The 27,234-nt window shown below is 43.1% G+C and overlaps 2 protein-coding genes, 1 long non-coding RNA gene and 1 pseudogene across 5 annotated transcripts in view; 1 reads left to right on the top strand and 3 right to left on the bottom strand.

Annotated features, from left to right (window-relative positions):
* The window catches only part of LOC110550063 (cytochrome b5 reductase 4), a 61,497-nt gene extending 61,139 nt beyond the window's left edge, over positions 1 to 358 (bottom strand). For both annotated transcript variants that reach the window (XR_002476498.2, XM_021639660.2), the window contains exon 1: positions 133 to 358. Coding sequence is in view for 1 of the 2 variants with exons in the window: in XM_021639660.2 (XP_021495335.1) it covers positions 133 to 207 (75 nt within the window). In the remaining variant the exon portion in view is untranslated. The remainder of the gene's footprint in view (positions 1 to 132) is intronic.
* A 1,384-nt stretch (positions 359 to 1,742) lies between these two features.
* Positions 1,743 to 6,780, bottom strand: Ripply2 (ripply transcriptional repressor 2). The gene is given in 5 exon segments (XM_060384644.1): positions 1,743 to 2,528; positions 5,813 to 5,877; positions 6,168 to 6,257; positions 6,259 to 6,464; positions 6,467 to 6,780. Coding segments are annotated over 5 exon segments (621 nt in total). The 5' UTR covers positions 6,570 to 6,780; the 3' UTR covers positions 1,743 to 2,371.
* Positions 6,188 to 13,367, top strand: LOC132654580 (uncharacterized). Of its 2 annotated transcripts, none has more exons than XR_009592201.1 (3): positions 6,188 to 6,286; positions 11,849 to 12,003; positions 12,178 to 13,367. It is a non-coding gene; the product is annotated as an uncharacterized LOC132654580 (long non-coding RNA). The 2 variants fall into 2 exon arrangements; XR_009592202.1 differs by lacking the exon at positions 6,188 to 6,286 and adding an exon at positions 6,372 to 6,469.
* An 11,508-nt stretch (positions 13,368 to 24,875) lies between these two features.
* Positions 24,876 to 25,631, bottom strand: LOC110550061 (vacuolar protein sorting-associated protein 29-like; annotated as a pseudogene).
* Positions 25,632 to 27,234: the final 1,603 nt, after the last annotated feature.

A 27,234-nucleotide genomic window follows, 5' to 3' on the forward strand; every position in this document is an offset into this window, starting at 1 on the left:
AGACTAGCGAGGACAGCTTGAGGGAGGGAAGCAACCACACCGGAAGCAGGATGCCGAGCAGACTGACAAGAGGACAACTTCAGAACAGACTCGGGGCACTTGAGGCAGGAGACAAACGGCAACCCCACTTACCTTGCTGCGCCCCTGGGAGGCGACGCGCTGCTGGGAGCCGGGGGCCGGGAAAGCCTGGGAAGGGACGTTCAGCATCCTGGGCCCCCGGCTCGGGCCGTGTCCGGGCTCAGCCACCGGACAGGCTCGCCTGGCGGGACCCCAGCGGCCACCACCGCCTGCTCCGGCTCCGCGGCCGGGCAGAGGCCAGGGCCCCTGACCCACTTCCGGGGTTGCCAGGGGACTTGCGCTCCATGACGCAAGCACGCTCACGGGAGGCAGGGTGGGGGCGGAGTCAGAAGAAAGGAGCTCGCGTTGGGAGGGGGGAAAATATGCAGGAGAAGCGCATGCTCGGTTAGTCTCAGGTCCTAAACTTCAGCACCACAAGGAAATGACAGCTTTCTGCTGAGAGATTAGAAGGTGAAGCTGTTCCTCAGCCCTGGTGCTGATCGAGTCCCAGGGTAATTTCTTGTAGAGTCCTGTTCGCCCAGAACACCAGTGCCTGTTCCCTGATAAACACCTTCGGACTGCTTGAAATATGGAAGAAAATAGCACTGTCAAGACTATCAGATTGCTTAATATTTCTCTCCTGTAAAACACTAAGCTCTAAGAAAAAGGGCTTCACAACTTCAGGAGGTAAGAAGCCAAATGCAAGAAGCCTCTGTTGTGCGTTAATAAGAAAATTTCACCTTTCAGCAACCTCTGTCTGGAAAACGAGTAAAAGACGTTTCTGGTCTCCGGCTCTACCCTCACACTCAACATGATCGCCCTCCCATACCTTCCACCTTTCCTGAAATCTTCAGTGAGCTCACCCCTAAATGGAATGATTTGATTTCTCTGTACTTAACGGTTTCTGCAAGGTACTTTTAGTTTCTTAAAGGAACATTTTGTCAATCTACATGGGCTTGGGTTTCTGCAACAAGCAAATGATTATTTGTAAACTCTACACAACATATATAGTTAGTAATAGGCATGTAACATAAGACAAGGCACCTTATATCATCCTAATTTCCTGATTCTGGACACATAATTTATTTCAAATTCCAGAGTTCCTGGAAGTCAAAATTGTGATAATGTGGTTTACTGTTAATAAGGGAAAATCTGTGGATCTGCTTAGTTATCCAAGCAAGAGGCATTTCTTAGCTGGATAACTACCTCTCATATCCACCTCTACCCATTTTCATTCTGGAATATTGCAGGAAAATATTTTTGAGATATTGCCAGGCAAGCATCAAACTTGCAGATTTCCTTCCTCATCCTCACAAGTAGATCAAATTATAGGTTAATAAAAATGTTTATTTGCAGTTAAACTGTTGATCAGGTGATTATATATGAACTAAAAGGACTTCATGATTACAGTTTACTATCTCACCTTAACCAGGCAGCTTGCCTATTTTCTGTCTCATTAAATGATGGAGTAAGTTTTCTTCTGTGATGCTAGATAAGAAAAAGCAATCACCGAGATTGTATTTTTATTCTCACATAAATATTAGATGTTTATATGAGAGAGAACAAAAGCAAAAAGAAAATTGATAATGATGTCTTCCAAATCTTAGCTTTATCCAGGATAAGAAAATAATACTTCCATAATCTGATTTTTTTAGACTCTATACAAATAATTCAAATTTAAACATTTGTTAAGTTATAGGAATCCCTCAAAATGTACAGTAAGTACTGAATACCAGATTAAGGACAACAGGAAAATATTAGAGTGAGAGTCAAGCTACTTGGTACTTAATTACAGTCCTTAATATTTAAGAGACCCACTTGTTTTTCTCACTCAACTATAAATAATTACCTAAAGCACTTTCACCATGAGCTAGCAAACATATACTATGTATATGAGATTTTAGGTGCATCGCACAATTTTCTTTACTAACACTAACAAAATGATACCATCTGTAACTAAATATCCAATTGAGATCAATATCAGCCAACAGACATCACAAGAGCCAGTCTTTAAAAATACTATTATTTCTTTAAAAAAATTATAACTAAATATAAAGTTGCAATTTAATAAACAGAGCAAATATATCCTGGTGAGCCCTATATTTTTATAACACAATCAAGACATTTGTACATGATGCCTATCTTAAATCCCAACATTTAATTCTAGTGTGGGGACAAAGAGAAGCCAAAATACCATAGTGATTACAAAATATTTTATTAATAATTTATATACAAATAAATTAGTTTTAAAAGTTTATGATACATTTATACACAAAATCCAAATCCTACACAGCTCCATTGTCAACAGAAGCAACTAATTAGATTGATTTTCACAGGCCAGACCCTCTATTTCATCTTCACTATCAGAATCTTCATAAAATGAAATTGTAGCTTGAATTGGGAAATTTTTCAGAAGAGTTTCTGCTTCTTGATATAAGTAGTCGTAACACTTTGACTTGGGCCAGAACAGTCTGAAAGAAGCAGACAACATACTGTCCATATGTTTTCACATTCAGGATCTTAATTGTCACCAAACAATTGATTTCCACAAGCTCTCTAAGCTTGATAATTAGTTTACACATTTTAGAGACAGCCTTAAGATGGAAAGTTAAAGCTACTACTGTCCCAGCCTTCATAGAGTCTGATTGCCAATGTACAAATAAATGGTTGATCCTTTAACATCTTTATTTAGGCTATAAATTAGATTTTAAAATATACTGCACACTCTATAAGCAGAAGATGCGTGCCTATCTTAGTTCATGAGTTATGTATGTGTTTATTCTTACAAAATGCAGAAGGTTAGATTTCCACTCTCTGAATTTCTTTAGAAGGCAAGTAAATCCCACCACTCCATCAAACACATGGGTAATGGCCACCCTTACAAGGAGGGCACAATGTCTGGACCCTGAACAGGCATCAGCCACCCACTGGACAGCAGAAAACTCTAGATGAAGCATATATATATATATATATACATATATGTAGCCAATATGCTTGATCAGATATGCACAAAAAAACAGTAATTTTAAAGTCTGTGCTTCACAACTCACTAGCTGGAAAAGCTGCTCCAATACCAGTCTTTATTCCCAATCCCTCTTCTCTCCCTTCCAACCAAATCTGGGAACACTATATCAATGTTTTGAGAATGATACAGGTTTTATACAACTAATTTGCAGGTAAGCATCCTTATCTCAGAATTTTTAAATTTTGACCTTTATTAAGCTGGCCTGGTGGTCCCCTTTTATTTCTCATCCAAAAAAAAAAAAAAAAGCTGAGCTGACAACTCTTGTGAAGTCACTTCAGTGTACAGAAAAGAATAAAGAATTCTGGCTACATCTAATTGAGTGAGTCTAACCAAGAAAAGATTATGTTGTGTTACATGTGCTCAGTTTTAAAGGACAGAAAGTTAGGCAAAAGAATTTATATATATATTTCTAGCAAAACACATTAAAAGCTTATAATTCAGATGCTTAAACAAGTAGCTATCAATTATTCATCTCTTGAATGTAGTCGTGAGCTCTTGTACCATCATCCACCAACCAAAAGGGAATAAAACATGAATGCTACCTTCAAAGAATTGACCAATGTGCAAAAACCATAGGACACACACTCTTAGTCAAGATAAAATTTAAGAAAAATTAACTGAAAAAAGGAATTTGCTTATCAATGTATTTTCTAATATGTAACTGGAATTTCCAACCCCCAAACGATTGTTTGGTTGGTATCACCATGCTGTGGTCAGAATTTCTCACTGCAGATAGTTCTTCCAGGGAGGCCATCCTTCACTCAGTTCCCTGCTCTGATTCTTCTGTCTCCTCTCCTGTACTCCATGTACTAGGAGGAGGCTGCTCATCCCTATGCCTTCTTTGAGAATGATCACCTCTTCCCTCTGCACTTCTTTAGGATGACCTCACCCACCATCCCGTGTTCCCCAGCCTGCAGTGGAAGGCTTTCAGCCTAGCTCCTGACACGCATGCAACCCTCTCCCTGAGTTGTCCTGCTTGGACTCCCTAAAGAGCATGAAATGCAACAAATAACAATTCAGACTCATTTCCTCATCCCCCACTTCTATATTGTCAGAGAACAACACTCACCTCATCAGCAGCCACAAATTTGGGAGGCATTCTGGCTTTTTAGCTGTTCTTCACCTACCTCTCAGTACATTATGAAGGCTAGCCTTGTCCCCAAAGTACTTCCCATGCCCACTAAGTCCTGCTACCACTTCTGACGTAAAGGCTTTCCCTCATTTCTTGCTTGTAACTACTTCCAGTTGTGCCTTGAGTCTTTATTCCAGCCCCTTAGTGACTTTTCTGGGTCACCAGTCTTCTGGCTTAAATCTATAACCATCATTACCTACTGCAGAGTAAAGCCTATGGGTTTCTGGACAAACTCTGTATGGAAGTGTATAAGCTCTGGCCTTTTACGCCCTGCTGCCACTGCAGCTTCACACACCCAAGTCTGGTCCTTGGGACACCATCAGGAGCCATTCTGTCCCACGACCTCTTTTCTGATGTCATCTCTTTTGACAAAAATGTCCACTCATCTGGCTGTTGGAAATTCATCATAGTAACTATAACTAATATATAACATACCCTTTGTAAGGTTTCCCCAATTCTTCAACAGTTACATATTTCATGCCCTGAACTCATTCCACAATTGACCAAACGCTGGAGACATGGCTTAGTGGGTAAGAGCACTGGCTGTTCTTCCGGGGGAGCCGGGTCCAGGTTCCGGCACCCACACAACTTATAAGCATTAGCAACTCCAGTTCCAGGGGATCCTAGTCCCTCTCTGACCTCTGTGGGCACAAGCCATACACATGGTTCACATACATACATGCAGGCAAAAGACTGAGACACATAAGAAGAAAAACTTTAAAAGAGTCTGACCACAGTAAACTCCACTTATCATTTGCTCTCCCTCTGTCTTTCAGATTCCTTCAGCATATGTAGGTAATCAAAACATATCAACTACTGTATACCACTTATAAACACATAGACACAGGCCAGGCTTTCTTTACAACAGGCCTTCTTTTAACAGTTCTGAAAACACTGCCCAATTATACACATTTATCTCAAATAAAAGCTAAAAAGAATCTTATAGAACATCTGACTTCCTGTGGCAAGAAATAAAATAAACCAACCAAACAAAAGACAGTAAACAGCTGGACCCGCTTTGGGTCACCTTTGACCCCCCCCCCCTTAACTTAGTTCTTGGTCCAATGTTCCTATCATGGCCAGTTTCTCTTAAGTGCCAAGCTTGACCTGCTACAAACCTGTAACTGTCTAACCCATTCTTTCCTTTTGGTTTGCAAGAAAACAATACGTGCAGAATACATTCTGTGAGGCCACCTTCACTGTGCCCTTTTAGGATTGAAAACAATAAAATAAAATAAAAGCTCAAAACAACTTTTCAGGCTTAAGATGTCTTTCATCTTATAACCCAGAACCTCCTTCAAGACAGGTAAACACGCTGCCTCTGAGCTACATCCCAGCCCCACCCATTTCTTTTTCCCCAATCAATCTGCTTCCTCTCTTCCGCAACCAGGTCTGTTAGCATTTACTCGCTATGCACCAATCAGCCGTTCTTTTACCGGATAAGCCCAGTATTTTCCCATCCTGTGAGTAACAGAATCTTCGGAACGAAAACACAGAGCAACTAAGGGCAGATCTTCCAAGGGAGAAAAACTTCATTGCCAACTAGTGATCTAGGCTTCATGGTGATGTCCCCACTTCCAGCAAGGCCTGGCACTCACCTGACAGGGTGTTGGTACTGAGAAAGCTTCCCTGAAGCTTCAGTCATTCCAGGGCCGCTGAGCAACTAGGAAGGAGAGGAGCCATCTCAGTCACCACGCTTCTCATTGTAGAAACTGGGAAAGTGAGCGGCCCAGTGTCTAGGGTTCAGGTAGGGACTGCGACCCCGGGCCTCTCACGTGGCTGCATTGCTGCAGAGTGTCCCAGCCCGCTTTCATACCCACAGGGCTTGGGCAGGCACCCTGGCAGGCATTGAATAGACTGGGGCCCCAAGCTCTCTCCACAGGCTCGGATTGGGGGTGGGGAGTTGGGACGCTCTGCTCTCCGAGAACCTCAGTGGGCTACACTGTCACTCACCGCCCGTGTAGCATGGGGCTCCGCCCGCTCCGATTTCTCTCCGGGAGTTCGAAGCCAAGGTCTCCAGAAGCCCTCGGACCTGCAGGATGGAAAGCAGGCGCAAGCCGCGCACAGAGAACGTGAGCCTGGCCGCGGAACACAACTGCGACCGAGCGCGGGCACCGGGGGCGGGGAGGGGGGGTACGGGCGGCGGGCACAGGGCAGGGGCTGAGGTGAGGGCGCGCAGGGATGAGCCGGGGCCAGGCGATCCAGGCGGTGGGCACGGAGCGAGGGTGGAGAGTGAGCGGGGATGGATGGAGATGGTAAGTACCCGGGCTGCGCGGGCGGCGAGCGGCGGCTGCGCGAGGGCGAGGGCGAGCGCGCTGGGCTGGGCGCGCGCTGGGCGCCCTCGGTGCTGTCCATGGCGGGGAGGCGGCTTCGGCGCCGCAGCCCCGCTTTATCTAGCCCTCTGGGCCGGCTGCTGTCGCAGACCTTCGCACCCCGGGCCGCCCTCGTTCCGCATAAACAAAACGGCAGCGCGTGAAGGCGCCCCGGGCCGCGCGCGGGTGTGAACGCGTGCACATCCCAAATGGCCCGGGTACCGTACCGGCTGCTGGACCGAGTGTTAATAGCCCCTCCCCCCCCACACACACACCGCCTGGGAGAAAAACAGCATGCGCCCCAACAGCCAATTTCCCTGCGAAAAGGTTAGAAGGGGGTGGAATTAAGCGATTCTACACGTTTTTGTGTATTTCTGCAAAAATGCCGAGGGCTGGTAATTGCTTGACTCCTGGCTTGGCTTTTTGGTCTCCAGCAAACGCAGCTAGCTCCGCAGCAGCCCGTGTTTTAAAAAACTCAATACGGAGTAAGAAGAAAAACAAATAACCTTAATTCCTTCTCCCTCCCCGAACAATAAAGACACAAATAAACGAAGTGTCACCGTATGGAAATATGGAGAGATAATACATGTACGGTTTTCAAAAACTGTATTGATAAGCTTTGTTCACAATCTGCCTGTTATTTGAAGGGGATAGAAAAATGTTCGGCAGCAGGAGATAAATTGTGAAAACCTGACTGTTACAGCCAAGAGGGGCAGAAACAGTTGTCGTGTAGTCTCCGTGCCTTCCCACGGCCTCAAGACTTCCAAACTCGTCAGCATCTCTCGCCAGTAAGCCCCCAGGCATATGAGCTCTACCCCTCTGCCCTCAGTTGATCTTAGTTAGACAATCTTTTTGTGGCTTGGAGAAGATGTGGATGATAATGGGTCTTGGAAGGTTATGATATGAGACAAATTATTCTTCCTGTACTAGTTTCTCGTGGGAGTTACCCTTCCTTTATCTGTAGAAGTTCATTAAACTTGGCCCAGGAAATGTTATGGTTCAAAGTAAATATGATCTGTAAATCCTATAATTTCTTCCCAAGACATTTTTAAATAATGGAAACGAATATCCTCAAACACTGCAGATTGAAAGACTTGACTGTAGGCTATAGCACCGATTCTCTTCACTCTGCTACTTCATAAGAAAAGAATCCATTTAATTATTACCTAGGGGGCTGTAATGATGTAACGGCCCGAAGGATGAGATATGATTTTCTTCAGATAATGGAGTCAGTGAAGATAGATGCCTATTGCCTGCCAATGGCTTAGAGTAGCAACACTTACTAAATGTTTGTTGCATGTCTGGGACACAGTAAGTCCTTCCTCCACAGATGAAAAAAAAAATGATTTAAAAATATTATGGCCAACTGGCAAGAAAGCTCAGCAGGTTAAGATGCTTCCTGCCAGGCCTGACAACCTGAGTTCCATCCCCAGAGCCTGCCTGGTGGGAGGAAAACAGTGATTTCCACAAGTTGCCCTCTGACCACACAGCAGAGGCATGGGAATCTACCACATGCACTCCCGAACACACACACACACACACACACACACACACAATCTCCTACTACCACCACATAAATAAACATAATAAAAAATATTACTGTCTTACAGATGTGACCTTTTTGATGAGAGAACGTATTCCAGTTGCAGAAATATTTTTAATGTGTCTGCAATGTATAAAATGCATTCATAAATAATGAATTAAATGTTCCTTCCTTACTTGGGAAGATTGTGGTCTATGGTCACTGCAATGCCCACAACTATTTTTGAAGAACATATTTAATTGCTAAAGAACATTTTACATTTAGAAATGACAGTAGGGAGGACTTAGTGTGTCTTTCAAGCACAGTGAGGAAGCCTGCTTAGAGTAAGTGAAACCCATGTTGGGATTTCTAGAAGAATCAGTTGAAGAATGATATTGTCTCTGTGTGGCCACCAGGTAGAAGAGAAGGGACGAGGTATTGCTGACATAGAGAAGTGGTTGGTTCTAAGAGACAAGGCAGGGGCTGGAGAGATGGCCCAGAGGTTAGGAGCACTGGCTGGTCTTCCAGAGCTCCTGAGTTCAAATCCCAGCAACCACACGGTGGCTCACAACCATCTATAGTGAGATCTGGTGCCCTCTTCTGGAATGCAGGCAGAACATTGTCATAATAAACAAATGAGAAAGAGCGAGAGAGAGCGAGAGAGAGCGAGAGAGAGCGAGAGAGAGCGAGAGAGAGCGAGAGAGAGCGAGAGAGAGCGAGAGAGAGCGAGAGAGAGCGAGAGAGAGCGAGAGAGAGCGAGAGAGAGCGAGAGAGAGCGAGAGAGAGCGAGAGAGAGCGAGAGAGAGCGAGAGAGAGCGAGAGAGAGCGAGAGAGAGCGAGAGAGAGCGAGAGAGAGCGAGAGAGAGCGAGAGAGCAGGCTTGGACTACACAGAATCTGATGTGATGTGCCCAGACATTCTGACTTTGTTTAGTAAGTACTGGTGGAAGACTGACTGTAATCAAGAAAGTAAGATGGTTAAAGTTTGCATTTTACTTTTTTAAAGTCTTTTGGACACAACCTTGGAAGGTTAGAGTTATTGGAAGCTGGTGGTGAAGCAAGGAAACCCCCGAGAGGCTCACTGATTGCCTATGCTGGCATCCACAGAACCGTCTGAGTCATAAAGACGAAGTGTTCATGAAAGTGGAGCTGAGATACGTTCCAAGATGTTGAGCCCAGTTAGCAGAGATCGGTGAGACAGATGATGCTGGCTCAGGCAAAGTCAAGATCACAGCAGATCTAGACCACAAGAGACATTTCCATGCTTCAGTTTTTAAAATGACCCAGAGAGGAAAAAAAATTAATGAATTGTATATTGGTTCTCTAATCAATCAGGATAAACTGGGCAATATTGGCAGTAAGAAAAAAATTCCAGAATTTTACAGGCATAACATAGCAGAAGTGAGTTTTGCAGTCACCCTGTATATATCCTGTTTTTGTCTAGTGGAAGGCTGGCTTTCATGCTTGGCTCCTGAAGGCAAGCTGAGAAGCTTGATATCTCTGGACTGTTGGCAGTTATTTCAACAGGGAGACAAAATTAAAATATGTGTGCCTATAAGTGACACGAATCACCACCAAAACATTTCTCTGGCCAAAATCAGTGAAATTACATATGCTTCTCAAACACGGGAGAAGTTGGCAGTCTAAGTGAATAGATCTGGCCTGGAGAAGGAGGGGGACAGTGTGGCAATGACATGTACAAACCTGAGAAAACATTGCATCCACAGGAGGAAAGGAGAGAGCCACTTAATAAGAGTGGAGCAAGAATACTGTATGGTCAAGTTCATTTTAAACTGAGAACTGAAAATATAGATTACTAGAACTACCAAAGTGCAAACCTTCCACTTCTATGCTGATTTCATTAAACCATCTATTTGTACGGAGCTTGAAGCTGAGTCCCCCATGGCACCAGGGACAACATGTAACTTTTTGTTTATGAAGTGGTTTTTTTTTTTTCCCTGCACAGCTTATCATTTTCATCAAAGATAGGTTCATGCAGATAAATCATGAAGGGAAGCATTACTTTAAAGCTATTTCAGAAGACAAGAACACTTGTACATTTTTAAGGAACATACTTACTATTTTAGAATAGATGCACATAATTCTTTTTTTTTTTTCAGTTTTTCAAGACAGGGTTTCTCTTTGTGTAGCCCTGGCTGTCTTTGAACATGATCTGTAGACCTGGCTGGCCTCGAACTCACAGAGATCCACCTGCCTCTGCTTCCTGAGTGCTGGGACTAAATTATGTGCTCAGCTGAGGATACACATAATTCCTAAGCTTGATTCAGCATGAGGATATAAAGTCTTATAAAGTTGCTAGACAGAGAGCTGCTGAGATAGCACAGGTAAAGGCTGAGTTCAGGGACTTCAATCCCCGAGACTCACATGTAGAAGCAGAGAACCCACTTCAGCAAGCAAGCTGTCCTCGGACCTCCACATTGTGCACCGTGGCACATACGCACATGCATGTATGCAACACAATTAGTTAGCATTTAATAAAGGTTTAAATATATGTAAAGGTTTAAACATATGTACACTACAATCTGTGGTCTAACATACACATGTTACAAGTCAGGTTTTTGAATTTTATTTTGAACCCTACCAGTGTATTTTTAGAAATGCTTTCCATAACATAATAAACATGCTCTTCAAAGCATGCCCATGAGCTAAAGACCAACTTCCATAATCTGTTAGGACTGCAATATTAAAAGCTTCACCTGTTCAAGCAGCCATTGAACACCCGCTATGTATCAGCTGCAATTCCTACAACTTAGGCTCCACTCATGAACAGAAAACTCATGAGCACCAGACTTCAGGAAGCAGCATCTTGCAGACATCCAAAACAAGCTTTCTGTTCTACTAGAGAAAAATTATAAATTTACCCTGCACATGTGTGCTTAACGTGTTTGCTTTCTTCTTCCTCCTCCTCCTCTTCCTCTTCTTCTTCAAGACTAGTATGAGAGAGAGAAAGGGAGTATATCAAAGAGGCAAAGTGCTAGGTGATGGTCCCCAAGGAGGAAGCCAGGAAGAAAGTCAGACCACACTTTAAACAGACTGAGTATCAGTAGTGTCTGGAAAACACAAACAAAAAGCTAAAAACAGATTTTTGAACTAACCTCCCATTTTGAATGCAGCCTGCTATGACACACTTCTCCTAAGGGATAGGATGACCTCACAGGGTATGACTTAATTCCCCACTTGGAAACGGTGCTGAAACAGAGGTGTGAAGGAGTGGGGCGCTGGCATGACTCACTGCTGCTGTTGCCACTGTGTGCCCAAGATAACGCCAGCTTCGCTTGTAACCAAAGGGTAGTCCATCCTCATCTTTTCTTCGTGGTTTCACGAAGACTGTGCAGTTAGGGAAGACTGTACACCAGTCTAAAAAGCTTTTTGTTTAAACATTGCACATACAAAATGCGTGCCTTGCCAGACAGATTATTTGTTTCCCTCTGAACACCAGTTGGGTAAAACGTATTAGCAGTTTTGGCACTCTGTTGTAATCATATCATTAAGTTTTCCCTGAAAACTGATGACAAATTAAATGCAGAATCCTAAACCTAGTGTGTGTGAGGGATCTCTGGAGGATGTTCGAGACGCTGTGAAATTGAACTGTGGTGAGGGGTGCACAGATCTGGGGATTACCTCAGTGTTGTTCGCTTGAATCATCACATAGTTTAGTGATTTGAAAAATGATCAACCTTAAGGGACGGATTCTCTCTTGACTGGGGCCTGGGCCTGATGAACTAAGCAAGCAAGCCTGATTTAAATGTTGCTGCTTTGAAAGTTTGGTTTTTTTAAATAGGCATCTTGAGAGCTGGCATGCTAGCTCAGTGATTAGAGCACTGGCTGCTTTTCCAGAGGACTCGTGTTCCAGATCCCAGCACCCACGACTAGTGGCTCATAATCACCTGTAACTGCACCTCCAGGGGATCCAATGCTTCTTTCTGGCCTCTTAAGGTATTTCTGGGCATACTCACAAATATAGAAATGAATAAATGCTAAAATAACCCGCTCTTGAAAGATCAGAGTTTAAACATGCATCTCTGGTAGAGAGCATGGCTATAATATGATATAGTATGATGACAGTAATATTTGTTTCAAAGTATAGCCTGTGTTTGTGTTGGTCTCCAGGCAGGTCTAGGTGCCTTCGCTGCCTTCACTGCCTCAAGGAGTCTGGAGGCTCCACACGAATTGCCTGATTCGACATGGTGATCAGAGCAAGTCCTTCTGGTCTGAGGGTATTGGGTCTTCAGCAAAGGCCCTGGTCTCCGATCTGAGCAGCTCATTATTCACTGCCAAGTCTCCTCAGTCAAGTCTCCGTTATTGCTGACTTGGCAACCCAGGACCTCACACCCAGGCTACCCTCATGAAAGAAGCATTTATGTCCGTCTAGTGGCTGAATAAAAGAGCAAGCTGTGATGTAGAATCTCTTTCTTGTTAGACTGCTCGGGGATTAAACACATGAACATGTTTGAAACCCACTTGTCCAACCAAAATGTTCCCTTTTCTTTCCCCTTTCCAAGTGAAATGGATTTGTGTGTGTGTGTGTGTGTGTGTGTGTGTGCGCGTGCTCTCAGCATTTTACAGCAATAACATTCAGTTGCCATCACTGATTCAATGAAGATCCTTTTTCAGTTGGAGGACCGTATTCGTCATCGAAGGTGGCATTTACAGGCTTGAGACGCTGGAGGATGTTCCCAGGTTTAAGATGAAGATAACAGTTGTGACAAAAACTGACTTAGAACTGAGCGGGGCTGGCGTGTGTTGTTTTAAAGCAAGAAGGGGCTCACAGATGGCTCAGAGACAGATTTAGCAAGTCTGTGCTAATCACACTCACGCATGGGAATACCTCCACCCAAACCAGCCACGCTTCCCTGGGCTCCTCTGGGGGTGGGGTGGGGGCTCTTGCTCAGCTAATAAATACAAGAATGAGTAATATTTGAAGGCCTGGCATATCTAATGCTTCCTGCTTTAGTTATAACTGACTGTATATTACTCAAACCTCCACGACAAAGAGACAGTTCGTGAGAGGTGGTCCATGAAGATAAAAACAAAATTCAGAAGTTCAGTTTTGAACAGATAAATAACTGGATTCTTGAATGCTTTACTTCTACATAGTTTTCAACTTCTCTGTTAGTCTGTCTCAAGCAGATTAATTTTTCCATACTACTGTTATTTTAAATAAAACACAGCATCTAAGAAAAAAAATCTACCCACAGACCTAAAAAGAAACTTGTCTTTCCTAAAACTGTATTTAATTGTTTTTGCTACGTCTGATATTTTCTGTTGAATGTCTACCAATGGTACAAAATTAAAATCCAGTGCCACCATGAATCACCAATGATGCCTTGAGATTTTTATTTTAAAGTTTGTTTTCAGCGCATAACACAAGATGCTTTAACGAGAGATGATTCAGAAAGGTAGACTCAGTTACCAAATATTTATTGATCAGCCATGATGTGTGACACTGAGTAAGTGTGGAATGTAGAGCAGAGAAGACCAACAAATTGCTCAGTCCTTACAACCGCCTCATGCAGTAGTTCTCAACCTTCCTAATTGCCGTGACCCTTTAATACAGTTCCTCATGCTGTGGTGACCCCCAACCATAAAGTTATTTCACTGCCACTTCATAGCTGTAATTCTGATACTGTTGTGATTTGTGATGTAAATATCTGACATGCAGGATATTAGAAGTGCAACCCCCCCTAGGGGGTCGAGACCCACAGGTTGAGAACCACTGCTCTAGCGAGAAGATGGAAAGTGCACAAATGCACAGCAGCAATTACAGATTCGCAAGCGTTCTATAGACAGAATTAGATGAGAGTTGGTGGGAACTAACCAGAGAAGGCCTCTTCTAGAAAGGGTAGTCAGAGAAGGCTCAAAAGGATTTAAGCTGAGACCCGAAGGAAACTGACCAAGGACCATTTTCTAAATAATCTATACATTATTGCAACTAAAGCAAAAATCATCATAGAAGGTATGATCCTTTTCTGGTTGGATCACATTAGTAGATTAGACAGATGGTGTGTGGGTTGTTTCAGAAAAAAAAAAAAAAAGGCTGTATTGGATAATACATTCCTGTATTTATTTCTGACTTTAATTAGCAACCTAACCTAGAGAATTATTTGGGTTATAACACAAAATGTATATTCTTTAAATGAGAAAATGACTCCCAGTTTTTAGCTGAAAGCATTAAGTTTTAAAAAAAAAAAAATGGGATGTGTCAGCAACAGCAAGAACATGATGATTTAAGTAGGTAAACAAAAGTGTGGTCGTGTGAAGCTGGATGGACCCATGTTTACTGTTTAATCAAATATGTTAGGAGTGAATTGATAATGGTCTATGAGCATGTAGGAAAACATGACCACACTCTGGGATACTCTGAGGCATGCTTTGGGTTCTCAGTGACTTCTGAGCCACGGGCAGCTTTCACGTTGGTGACATTTAGGATTTTGCTTAGTGTTTTGTGGTGACATAAGTTGCTGCAATGAGGCATCTCATTTGTGGTGACTGTAGCATCAGATCTTACTATTCAGCTATCCAATCGCCATCTCCACCACTCTCATTCTTGCTAAACGAACTCTAATTTTGTGCGAATGTCAAGGAATCAATTGCCTTTAAGGTCGCTTCCTCAGCTACAGAAAGGGAAGTGCAGTTGGGCTACTTTTGGTGTCAGGAGTGGGGCTCAGGAGAGGAGCCAGCTTCCGGAGCTGCCATGCTGAAAGTAATACATGGGGAGGAAGTGAAAGTCTCAAGACTGTTGATGCTGTTGAGCCTATGGAATTGCCATCTGTGGAGATATCTGGCACCTGTGCTTCTCAGTAGATAGGAATATGAATTTGCTTATTTTAATTTTTGCATCTTTAGTGAATTTGCTATTTGCTGCTTTATATATCCCAATCAGCAGCCAGTTTTCACCCAGTATTATTCAGAAGATTAACTGAGCATACTTCTGATAAGTGAGACACAACTAGTTTGGTGTTTCAACACGAATGGTCAAACTGTCCTCCCACAAGTGGGTGTATCCTCACAATGATCCTGTTCATAAATACACGGTCCCCCCCCCAACACTTATATTTGTAATCTCAATCGACAAAGACAATGTTATCCAATATTTTCTCTTTTGAAAGATTAAGCTCGAATTGACCAAAGAAGTTACTACCTGAGATAATGGTCTTCTTTAAAAAAAATAATTTGAAGATAATTATTTCAAACCTTAAAAATATCCAAACTCCAAAGATTAATGTGGGTTATTTAATCAAAATGGAGAAAAGTTTAAATTATATTTGCTTTCTAATTTCTTCAAAATAATAACTGTTATATATTGGTATAAAATGGTTTATGTATGACAAAAATATCTTTCAGAACTAATTTCTTTTGCAAATCTCTTTAACTTTTGGATTAAGAAGATGCCTAGTTTTTCCATGTCTTCGTTGCATTCAGCCTGTTATAATATGTTGTCTTGCTTGAAGGACAGGGAGAAAATCTGTTCTCAAATGCATATTACCGAGAAAGAAAAGTTTTTGTGGCCTCCTTAATTGTGTTTTGGAGAACCCCCAAGAGTCTTGCCTACTTCTCCCACAAATCTAAGATAACACGTCAGACTTCACCAGCGTGACTTCAAAACATCAGGGTGACTTGGCTTTATCATCAGATATTCACAAGCAAATGTGGCTGAACAGGAGGCTTCAGTCCAGTCTGCTGTCACCTCAAGAAACACCCTTCCTAGAACCATAACAAAATACAGCTGGCTAATTCTATTAATCAAGAAAGCTCTTAGCCTTAAAAATAACTGTTACCTAGTCTTACTGAAACTTGATATGGCAAGGCTGGTTGATATGCATGCCAGGCCTCTCCTCTTCTGAGGTGAAGGGGAAGTGAGAGAGAGGGACTGGAAGGAGAGGAGGGAGGGGAAGCTGCGATTAGGATGTAAAGTAAATAAATAACTTAATCAATAACAATAAAAAGAGACAGAAACAGAGAACTGAAAAAAACAAAAACAAAACCTGAGCACAAATTCCGAAGAAAACTGAAGTGGGAAATCATGAGCTCCACATTATTCTGAAGCACTGCGTGTGGAGGTCAGAGGCGTTCTTCACGATCTGACATCTTCACCCTGGGTATGAACTGGAGTTTTGCTTCCTGGCCTCTTGGATTAGACATGTGGCTATCTAATTTTAGCTAACAAAATATAAGCAGAAGTGATATGTCTCACTCCTGGCTACAAGCATTAGGAACCAATGGGCATAGGGCCAGAGAGATAGTGACTGCATGAGACTGCCTGCCAGGCTAGCATGAGGAGCACATTTTGGAAGCGATAGAGGGTTGGACCTAATGTTTCAGTGAGCACTCAGAGACCATGCCCCCAAAACTATAAAGTGAAGAGCGATTGAGGAAGTCACCCGACCCGAATCATCCACATTCTGGTGAAAATGAAGGTGTGATGACCCATGACTGTAACCTCAGGGTTAGGAAGTGATAGGTGGATCCCAGGAACCCACTGTTCAGCCAGCCTAACCAAAAGAGTGAGCTTCTAGCCTACTGAGAGACCATTCACATGTGTGTGCGTGGACACGTACACCCATAGACTCCCATTCGTGCAGCACACACACACATACACACACACACACACACACACACACACACACAACAGTGGGCAATATGCCATGTTCTCTTCCCTGTCTAGACAGCATCAGCTTCAATAGAGATGATGTGGAACAGATGACCCTACAAAACTAAAACAAATCTTATGGTGTGTGTGTGTGTGTGTGTGTGTGTGTGTGTGTGTGTGTGTGTGTGGTCAGTGCCAGGTCAGGTGTCTTTATCACTCTTCACCTTATTTTCTGAGACAGAATCTCTCGGTGAATCTGGCGCTTACCAACTGGTCTAGGCATCTATCCAGAGAGCTCCAGGGCTTGTGCTATTTCAACCTCTTAGGTTCTGGGCAGGCATGAATCATGGCAAACTCACCTTTTCACATGGGTTCTAGGGAGTGAACTTAGGTTATCATGCAGCAAAGCAAGTATTCTATTAGTTAAGCCATCTCCCTGGTCACAAATCTTTTTTGTTGTTGTTTGTTTTTATATGCCAATAGGACTTGGGGGATTTTACATCTGGGCCCATATCAGCCTCTCCTATAAGACATGTTACTTTATATCGTTTCATTAAGAATACTATGGAAGTAAAAGCATAATAGAAAAGTTTATAATTTCAGCAAGCTGGAAGACTAGAAAAATAATGTAATTTTGTTGCTGTTGTTGTTTAGTGTATTTAATCAAATATATATATTGGAATTGAAAAATGCTTACTGTGATTTTTTTTTTTTTAGCAAAGAATGAAAAACAAACCTTTAGGTTGAATTTCCATAGCTGTTAGAGGTAACATCCTGAAGCTGCTTTTATAAAAAGAATCCTCATTAATTCCAAAAATGTTCCTCAGTTGAAACTCTATGAAAACAATGACGTTCAGGAGGACACACTGATGGCAATGATTCTAAAGGAGTGAGCCAGCTCCTGAGCTTTGTAGAAATTATGAGGCTAGGTAAAGGCTGGTTTCTTTAAATATTACTTGTCTGTGTAAGTTGTGTAATCAAAGCTTACAGTGACTTTTTCTGTCCTATAAATTAATCACACACGTGCAGGAAACTGGACTCAGGGAGATAAAAATGTAGACCCTAGACTTAAAATTACATAAATGTGCATGTGTGCATATGTGTGTGCACCCACATGTGTGTACCCCTGTGTGTGCATGTTCCTGAACATGCATGTGTATGCACATATTTCTTTCTTCCACGTTCTTTTATCTGGGCTACCACCAGAGGTGCCATCCACATTTAGGGTGAGTCTTCCTCCCTGCTCTGCTAGGTCTCTGTCCTTCCCTTCTGACTTCATTGCCATCTCTTTCTCCTCATCCCTTAAGACCTCACCCTTCCCTCTCCTGACAACTTTTCTGATTCTCTCTCTCTCTCTCTCTTTCATACACACACACACACACACACACACACACACACACACACACCACTCATTCATTCCCTAAGCTCTGTTCTTTTGGAGAATACTAATACAATCTGTGTTCTGAAACCAAGGACAATCACTTTTATACAATAATAATAACTTATCTAATTCCCAGCCAATAATTCAAACATTCACTAGGAGTCCTAATGTCATCTTTTATACTGCCTTTCTTTCTGCTCTGGGATCAATCTGGAACCATGGATTGAATTTAGTTTATGTATAATCTTACTTACTCCCTTTTGATCTTTGACAATTCTTCAGCCTTTCTTCGTCTTTCATAACCTCGGCATCTTTAAGAATGCTGATGAATTATTTCGTAGGTTAAACATTTTTAAATTCATGACTTGCAGCCTCATGATTAATCCAGGTTATGCGAATTTCGGAGGAACTCAGCTGTGACATATTACCCTCAAAGTCTCCTCAGAGGCGGCACATGAGGAGATTTGTTCCACTGTTGTTATATTAATTTCAGCCACTTACCTCACCTGATGCCTGTCCAGGTGAGGTTTTACATTAGTGATCAATAGAGAATTAAGTGGAGATGCACCAAGACTGTGTAAATAACCTGTTTCCTGAGAGGCTTTTACTTCTGGTTTTGGTATACCCACATTTACTACTACGACTATGGTTTCCAAATGATGCTTTTTAACTCCCCCACTCTTTCTACCACATTAGTAGACGCTGTGGACATGTAGTACTTAGGTTCAAAAACAATCCAGTGATCCTACTCCGAATCCATTTTTTGACTCACAGAATTCTGTTTGAGGGTGTTACAGCTTGAATGTGAAATGTCCCCAAAGTCACAAGTGCTTGAACACATAGTGCCCTTGGGGGCTTTATTTCAGAAGGCTGGGACCATAACATAGACACCATAAGTGAGTTGTTGGGAGTGGACCTTGAAGGTGGTACAGCTCTGGTTCCAGCTGGGCTCTCTGGTTCCTACCTGCCAGGATGTGAGGAGCATCACCGAATTCCTGGACTGGGCCACTTCAGCACAAGGGCCTGCTTTCCCTGAGACCATGAACCAAGATAGATATTTTCTCCTGTAAGCTTTTCCTCTTTCTGGCAGGTACTTTGCTCATGGCAGTGAGAGAAGTAACTAACATGGTAGGTAGAATGAAAAGAAAGCAACCTCTGGTATTTGTTGACTTAATCCCTTAAAAGGCTACCTGAGAGTCTATCACAAAGTCCTCTACAGGAGTAGGATTGATGTGTGTATATTTAGTTTATAAATATACATATATGTTTGTGTAACATATGTATGTGTACATATATATATATGCATATATATGTATATATCTGTATGTTAAAGATTGCCTTTATGTAACAAGAGCTAGGTCCTCCAACAATGGCCATCTCTATGCTGGAAAGACAGACTCTTTTGTGGCTGCTCAGCCCACAAAGCTGAATGCCTCAGCAGTCTAGATCTGATTCTGGAATCTTTATTCCTAAGAGTCAATGATATTCCACACTGGAAGGCAGAAGAAGCTGGTGTCTGAAGCCAGCAGAGGATGGCATAGACAGCAGCAGCAGCAGCAGCAAAGATTAAACACTCGGACTCATGACCAAGTGTAGGCAAGCAGAAGTTAGATCTCCTGCCTAACTGGCCTGCCCATTGGAAGGTGCTGCTCATTCTGAAGGAGGATCTTCCTCCCTCACTTCATTCTTTCTAGACACAACCTCACAGACATGACTGAGAATTATGTCTCTTCAGTGATTCACTTCTTGTCAAGCTGATAATCAAGAGGAAGTAACCCTCACAGAGAAAAACACAATGCTGATGGATTAAAAAAAATGAAGTAAATTCTGTGTATTTGCACTGAAGATGTGCAAGACCTTTTAAACTTTGTTTTATACAATGAAGCCAAGAGCCAAGTTTGGTCTCAAGCAATACAACTCCAGGATTGTGCTTTGTGGTCACTGTGTTAAAAGTGCGGAGCCCTGTAACACTCCCCGGAGGCACAGATCCCAGGTGACTGGTCTGCAGAGAGCCAGGCTCCTTTCCTAGGGTTCATGGCCATGCATTCTTCTAGTGCTCAGAGAGCAGGGTTCCAGAGACTGCAGTTGTGTTTGTAACAATCATCTAAAAACAATGACACTGGATCAGATACCTAGTGTGTTGACTGTATCATTGCCATGAAAAACCATCTGAGATAAGACACTGATAGGAGGATGGTTGTTTGGCTTATAACTCCAACTGTTTCCCTCCATCATCAGGTGGCCCTGTGACTTCTGGGTGTGTGGCCAGACAGGCAATTGTGCAAGGAGTGCATGGTTCATGGAAGCCAGGAAGCAAAGGCAGAAGAAGAGGAGCAACTAAGGTCCTAACATCTTTAAGGACACACCCCTAGTGACCTAACTTCCAGTCACTGGGTCTCCTCTCTTAACATTCCACTACATACCAATTGTACCACAGGTTGGTGACCAAAGTGTGAACCCTCAGAGGATACCTTTAACCTCAAGAATAGTAAGGTTTAGGTACTAAACCTTAAAATTCTGAAATGTATATGGCAACTGACTGTCCACAAGGTAGCTGAACTTGAGTGTATGATGCTTGGTTGTGATGGGTTAACTAATGACCCCATCATTTCAGGATAGTGTCTTGGCTATACCTGCTGTGCTCTGATACAGCGACCTATCAGGGTTGACCTTCCCAGTCTGCTGCTTTGGTAGACAGTGGGGAATTTTCCTGTTTTGTGGGGAAAAGTATCTAACTGTGGCAAATAGAATTTCATCCTATTCTGTTTTAATGTCTCCCCAAATTCTCATCCTCCCAGGAGCCCCATAGCTCCCTTCTTTAGTCTTCCCAGAGTTCTGCAGCATGAGTCAGCTTGTTTCTGTCTCCCAATGCTGGCTCAGGTGTCAGCTTTCCTCACACTGATGAGTCAGTCGTGGCCCGCCATCTCCTCCTCTTCCCTTTGTGTCTGTGCACATGGCCTATTTTGGCTTCTTTCCCACCCTTTGAGCAGCATTTATTAGGGAACTGAGAAAAGCATGTTTGTTCAATTTGCATTTCTAGACTCTTTTATTATATCATTAAACTTAAGTCATATTAAAGCAGGGCCAAGAAAGGCTATAGATCAGTATAAGAAAATCTCTAGAATAGTACAAAATCAGTGCTGGATTCTCTAATCTGATTATACTGACAGATTGCTAAAGGAGAAATTAGAGGGATTCCCCCCCCCCCTTAATAATGGTAATTCAAGCAAGATAGCACAAGAGCTGGTTCCTATATACAAGTCTTCTTACAAACACGTCACAACAAGCTTACTATATGCAGGCACATGTCACATGTAATGCCTAGTGGAGGTTAAATACAGGGAGTTCCTATATACATTGGTAAGAATTACAGGTGAAGCTGAAAACTGATTTTTTTTTTCTTCCTCCTCCTTCTTCCTCTTCTTCTTTATTCTTCTCTCATATATTATATCCCAACTGCAGTTTTCCCCCTCCCCTCTCCCCATTCTATCCCCCTAACCTCCCTTTTCCCTGGATCTACCCTCCTTCACCTTCGCTTACAATAGAGCAGTTCGTCCAGGAACATCAATCAAATTCTGCATAATAAGCTACATACAATAAGACCAGGCACATATTCTCACATCAAGGCTGGATGAGGCAACCCAGCAGTACGAAAAGGGTTGACAAGGCAGGGAAAGGAGTCAGAGGAGACCCTCTCCTCATTAGGAATTCCACAGGAACACCAAGCTACACAACCATAACATATATACAGAGAACCTAGGTCAGACCCATTCAGGCTCTGTGATCTCTGTGAGCCCACTGGAATCAGTTGATTTTGTGGGGCATGTCCTTGAGGTATCCTCTGACTCCCTTCACTATTCTGAAGGCCTCCCCGAGCTCTGCCTAATGTGTGGTGGTGGGACTCTGCATCTCCTCCCATCAGTTGCTGGATGAAGTCTCTCTTGTCTCTATGATGACGATTCTGCTAGGCTCCCATCCCAGCACACCCTGCAGGCATGACAAACTGCAGGTTGGATGTTTAATGGATGGGTTGGTGCTCCAATCCCTACACTTAAGGCCTTGTTTGGTTACGGAGGATGGCCAGGTCAGGCTCCGTGTCCCCCATTACTAGGAGCTTTTGCTACTGTCATAGATTCCATGGAGTTTCCATAGCTCTAGGTTTCTACCTTGCTTTCCCAATGACCCCCCTCAACTTGAGCCATCTCTCCCAGTATTCTCTTCCCTGACCTCTCACCCCCTACACCCCTACCTAAAGATGGATTCCTTTTGAGAGGGGAATTACTTCTCCTGGCCCCACTTCTAGCCCTCTTTCTATCTTGTCACCAACTGCTCCAACAAAGTTTAGTTTAGTTATTGTGTATGAGAAGGGGAATTTGCTAGGTGGATAAACTGAAGGTGGTCGAAAAGCATTAGTTGGAGAATGATAAGACTAAGGAGACTTGGAAGGCTAATGCTAGGATAACAACACACCCAAAGTTCAGAGTGCTGCTGCTGAGGGCACTGCTAGCTAGGCACGGCCCATTGCCAGATGGCCTATTCTCACTACAGTCTCAAGATTTAAGACCTGTAGTTATTCTACTCCTCAGATCAGCTGCTACAAGGGGTTATTACCAAGTTGGGCTCTAGGGTAGTGTGATGGTTAGTGCTAATAATTATCATCTTGTCAGGGTCTGGAATCACCTGGGAGGTGGGCCTCTGGGCACGACTCTTGGAATGATCTTAAGTGAAACGTGTTGGGAGACATCTTGACGGTAAGCAGGAGTATGCCCACAGACTGAATTGCTCACATACTGGATTGTAAAAATAGGGAAAGCCCTTTAGCATTATTGTTTGCGGTTCTTGCTTTCCTAGCTGTGGATGTAGCCAGGCTCCTCCTCCTGCTACTGTGATGTCTTCACTCTGCTGGACCCCACCCTCAGACTGTAAGCCAAAATAAACCTTCCCTTCCTTTTGTTGCTTCTGTCGGAGCATTTTATCACAGCAACTGGAAAGAGGAGTAATACACGTAGAAACTGGACTTATCCTGCCATGCGCATACCTTCTGAGGAGTATGCAAGCTAGCTTGCTTCTCAGATTTATTCACTCACCAATAATATAGGCTGAGGTCAGACAGATCTGCACCCTCTGGTTTCAGCTTCTGGGAAACGGGAGAGCAGAGCTAGGAATTCTGACCTCCAAGAATTCTCCAGGAAGAAATCAGGTTGCAGTCAGGGGGAGGCTGGGTATTTGACACCTACAGGGCTCTGACTCACTCGCCAGCCTCAGCTTTCTTTCCTTCAGCTTTGGCTTTGGCATCTGGGTATTAGTCATGACAAGCTAAGCTATGCCACATTCACAAATAAATCCCCAATCTCAGTAGCTTGATAATGTTCCACATCGATTTGACTTGGGCAAAGTGAAATGCAGAGCCAGAGAGAAATCAGGTACAAACAGTATGTCATGTTCCAGGCCTGGAAGTGGCCCTCATGACTTCATCCTGTGGCTGTTTGTCAATGTCAGTCATAGTGTCACACTGGGCTCTCTGGGGCTGGAAGCTCCTGTGTGCACAGAAAGGAAAACAATATGGTTCGGCGAGCCATACCATATTGCGTGGAGGGAGGGTTTTGCTAGGTGATCATGGAGACATCACAGAGTGGAGACTCCACCCCCCACCCCCAGACCCACTCTCTTGGAATTCCCTCAGATCAGTTTCTAAGCTTCTAGGGTCCTTTATGGCATTGCTTTGTTTGGCCTCTTCTTTCCTTAGTCTTCCTTCACCCCACAACCCCTTTATTCCTCTCCACGAACCCTCCCAACAGACTTCAGCAGCTCATTAAGTCTGGAGCATAGATCAAAGCTGCAGGAGCACTCGGTCTCCGGTCTCCTTTCTTCAAGGGCATAGAGGGCTCAGTCTTTGAAATCTCCCAGAGAGCGAGGAAATAATTACACTCCAGCCCTCTCAGTCAGCAAAGAAAGAAGAAAGAATGAAATATATTTCATAGTCAAAATGACCAAATCTCCACATTCTGCTGAGAATTTAATGTTACTCTTCCTCATTGTCTTTTAACATCTCTCATTGGGAGTGCCCAGTGAGTCTACTCTTTCATTCTGCAGGGGTGAATCTGCTAAAATAGAAAACTTATCCAAAACCCCCAAACCTATGACTGTATTTACACACGTGGTCAAATGGGCTGTGCAGATGTAATGAGGAGCCTCCAGATGGAGAGTCACCCTGGGTTATCTAGACAGGTTAATAATTACAGATTCCTGGAAGAGGTAAACAGGAGATTAAAAGCAGGAGATGTAATAGCAGAAATAATTGGTATGGTGAAGTGAGGAAGGGTCCATGAGCTAAAGGAAAAGCTACTACTTAAAAAAATACATTTAGACAATGAAACGTAGATATATATTAATTCTGTTCTCCTCAGTTTTCCAGAAATTATCTATTGCTAAAATCAGAAAGGGGGCTCAGTAGTGAAGAGCACTGGCTACTCCTCCAGAGGACCCGGGTTCAATTCCCAGCACCCACATGGCAGCTCACAGCTGTCTGTAACTCTCATTCTATAGGTTTCAACACCCTCAGACAAACATGCAGGCAAAACACCAAGGCACGTGAAATTAAAAAAAAGATAAATAATAATCAGAAGGGTTTTTTTTTTTACAGATGGAAAGTCTAATGAAAATCTATAAGAGGTCAATCATAATATATTTTAAATGGAAGTTAAACATTTATTACCAGAGGAGAGAAAACATACACTGAAAGTCTGGATTCTTTCTTTTCATGCAGTAGTTTCAGAATAAAGTCCAAATTCCAACTAGGAAGATATTTACAAGGGTAAACTTCCTAACATGGTCCAGTATTGTGTGGAGGGCTCAGAGCAACTATGCATTAATAGAGAAGATTTTTTAATGCAAAATAGTATAAGAAGTGATTCAACTGTGTGCCTCTTAAGGGTTTAAGTATTTGATTTGAGCAAGGAAATGAAAAACAAAAAGAAAATAATCAAGACAGGCCTGGCTTTAAGATTTTTTTTTTATTCAATTCATTCGACTTTCACATCATCTCCAATTAGCTGATAGAGGTAAGTGACCTCTGTAGAAGCCCGGATCACCATCAGCACAAATGATGAGATAACATTTGTCTCCAAGGCATTATATGCCCCAAGTGGCAGAACCTGGGTTAATTTGTTTTCACGTTCAAACACTTCAGATTTCTGTGTGTGTGTGTGTGTGTGTGTGTGTGTGTGTGTGTGTGTGTCCTGTGTCCGTGTCCCGAGATAAGCATGTCCACATGAGACTGCCTCTTCAGCAGTGCTAAGATAGCCATGCCTCCCCACAGAATTACTTATGTCTGTGGATCAGATGGATCTTGAACTGTCCCACGGTCACAACCTCCTGTTCTGGATAATTCAGGTTCTCATCAAAGTCTCCTCCTCCGATGCGGATCTCACCATCCAGAGTCTTGAGATAGTCGTGGCTCTCCTCGCTGCAAAGGTTTCCAGGGCAAAGACTGTGCTGGATCTTTCCTGGTGTCTGGAGGTGTTTTTTAAGTTTAGCCAGCAGGCTGTTGCACGGGTGTAGAATATGCAGATCCCCTAACACCAACACCTACATCCCGTCACTGGGCTCTGCTTAGTCACCCCAAAGGCTGCTGCCCTCTTCCTCAGGCTCCTTGGGGACCCATCATAATCTTTTTACAATAGAGATTGCTAAAAATTTCTGTTGTTGGTGCTGCAGTTTGGACCTTAAATGCTGCTCTGTTGTATGACATTGCTGGGGTCACGTGAACAAATATCCAAATTCCAACTTGACCCCTGGCAAGGAAGTGACAACAGATCAAAGCATGGATACCAACAGAGTCCAACTTGGTGAACCAATGATTAATGGGGTTTTTTACAGGAAGGGGTGTGAGGGGTTACTTACGGGAGCGGAAATGACTCAAAGACTGCCGCATCTCCAAAACCTACCTCAGTGTGGGTGAAAGCTCATGAAATCTGGAAATCCGAAGCTACTGCACAATCTACAGGGCAGCTTAACAGGGTGGAGGGTGTCCTTTCAAGGTGCCTCAGTTGGTATCAGCTTCTTTCAGGGAGTTCAGCTGTTCTCTGCTTCTTCCAAGCAGTTCGGCTGGTTTCTTTCAGGTGGCTTAGCTGATCCTGTTGTTTCACCTCCCTTTTAATATCCTATGTCTTCCTCCAAAATGGAAGGATTTAACTTTGAGGAAACAGTTATACAACCCTCCCACCCATAGGCCCATGTGTTAAGGGCTTATTCCCTAGAGTGGCGCCATCAGGAAATGGTGGAAACTCTAAGACTTTTAAGATTGGAGCCTAGGTGAAGGCTTGCTCTTGAAAGGGGTGGTGGTTTGGATGGCAAACTCTTCCCAATCTCGCCACATGCTGCTTCGCAGCCATCACAAATCTGCTTCAACATGCGTTCCTGGCAGTCCAACACAAGCTTTCATCTTCATCAACTGTCTGCATCAGGTATTTGCAACAGTGTCAGGAAGCCAGCGGACAGTGATATAAATGGTTCTGTGTGTGTGCACACGTGTACACATATATGTGCATGTGTATGTAGATGAACGTGTGTGTAGAGGCCAGAGGTCAACCTTGGTTGTTGTTCCTTGTGTACAGTCCAACTTTTCTTTTAAAATAGGGACACTTGCTATCTTGGGGTTCACTGATTAAGCTACGCTGGGTAGCTGCCCCCGAGATACCTTTGTGTCCACATCTCTGGAAATTCAAGCATGCGTCCTTATGCTTAGCTTTTTATATGTGGTTCAGGAGAGCGAACACAGGTCCTCATGCTAGCATAGCAAGCAATTTACTGACTACATTACCTCTGCATCCATGGCTCTTTCATTTAAATGTTCAAAACACTCCTATATCCATTATATAAAGCTTCTGACCCATATACAGGTCTAAAGGAGGTAAATTTTAATGCTAAGATAATAATTTCCCAGCATCACACTTATCTCCTTGGTAACACAGGAAGTTTGACCATTTCAGAATCAAAATAAAAATCTGCTGTTATTTCGCTGTGAATCTCTGGCTTCTTCTAGCTCAAGAATTGATTGTCATCTTTTCGTGAATTTCCACAGCTGCCTTTGCGAGCTTCAAATTCGACATGGAGGAATGCTTATACTGTGAAAATTATTGGGTTCTAAAAATCAGGGGCTAGAGAGATGGCTCAGTGGTTAAGAGCACTTGCTGCT

The sequence above is a fragment of the Meriones unguiculatus genome, chromosome 6 (assembly GCF_030254825.1).
Source record: "Meriones unguiculatus strain TT.TT164.6M chromosome 6, Bangor_MerUng_6.1, whole genome shotgun sequence".
Taxonomy (NCBI): domain Eukaryota; kingdom Metazoa; phylum Chordata; class Mammalia; order Rodentia; family Muridae; genus Meriones; species Meriones unguiculatus.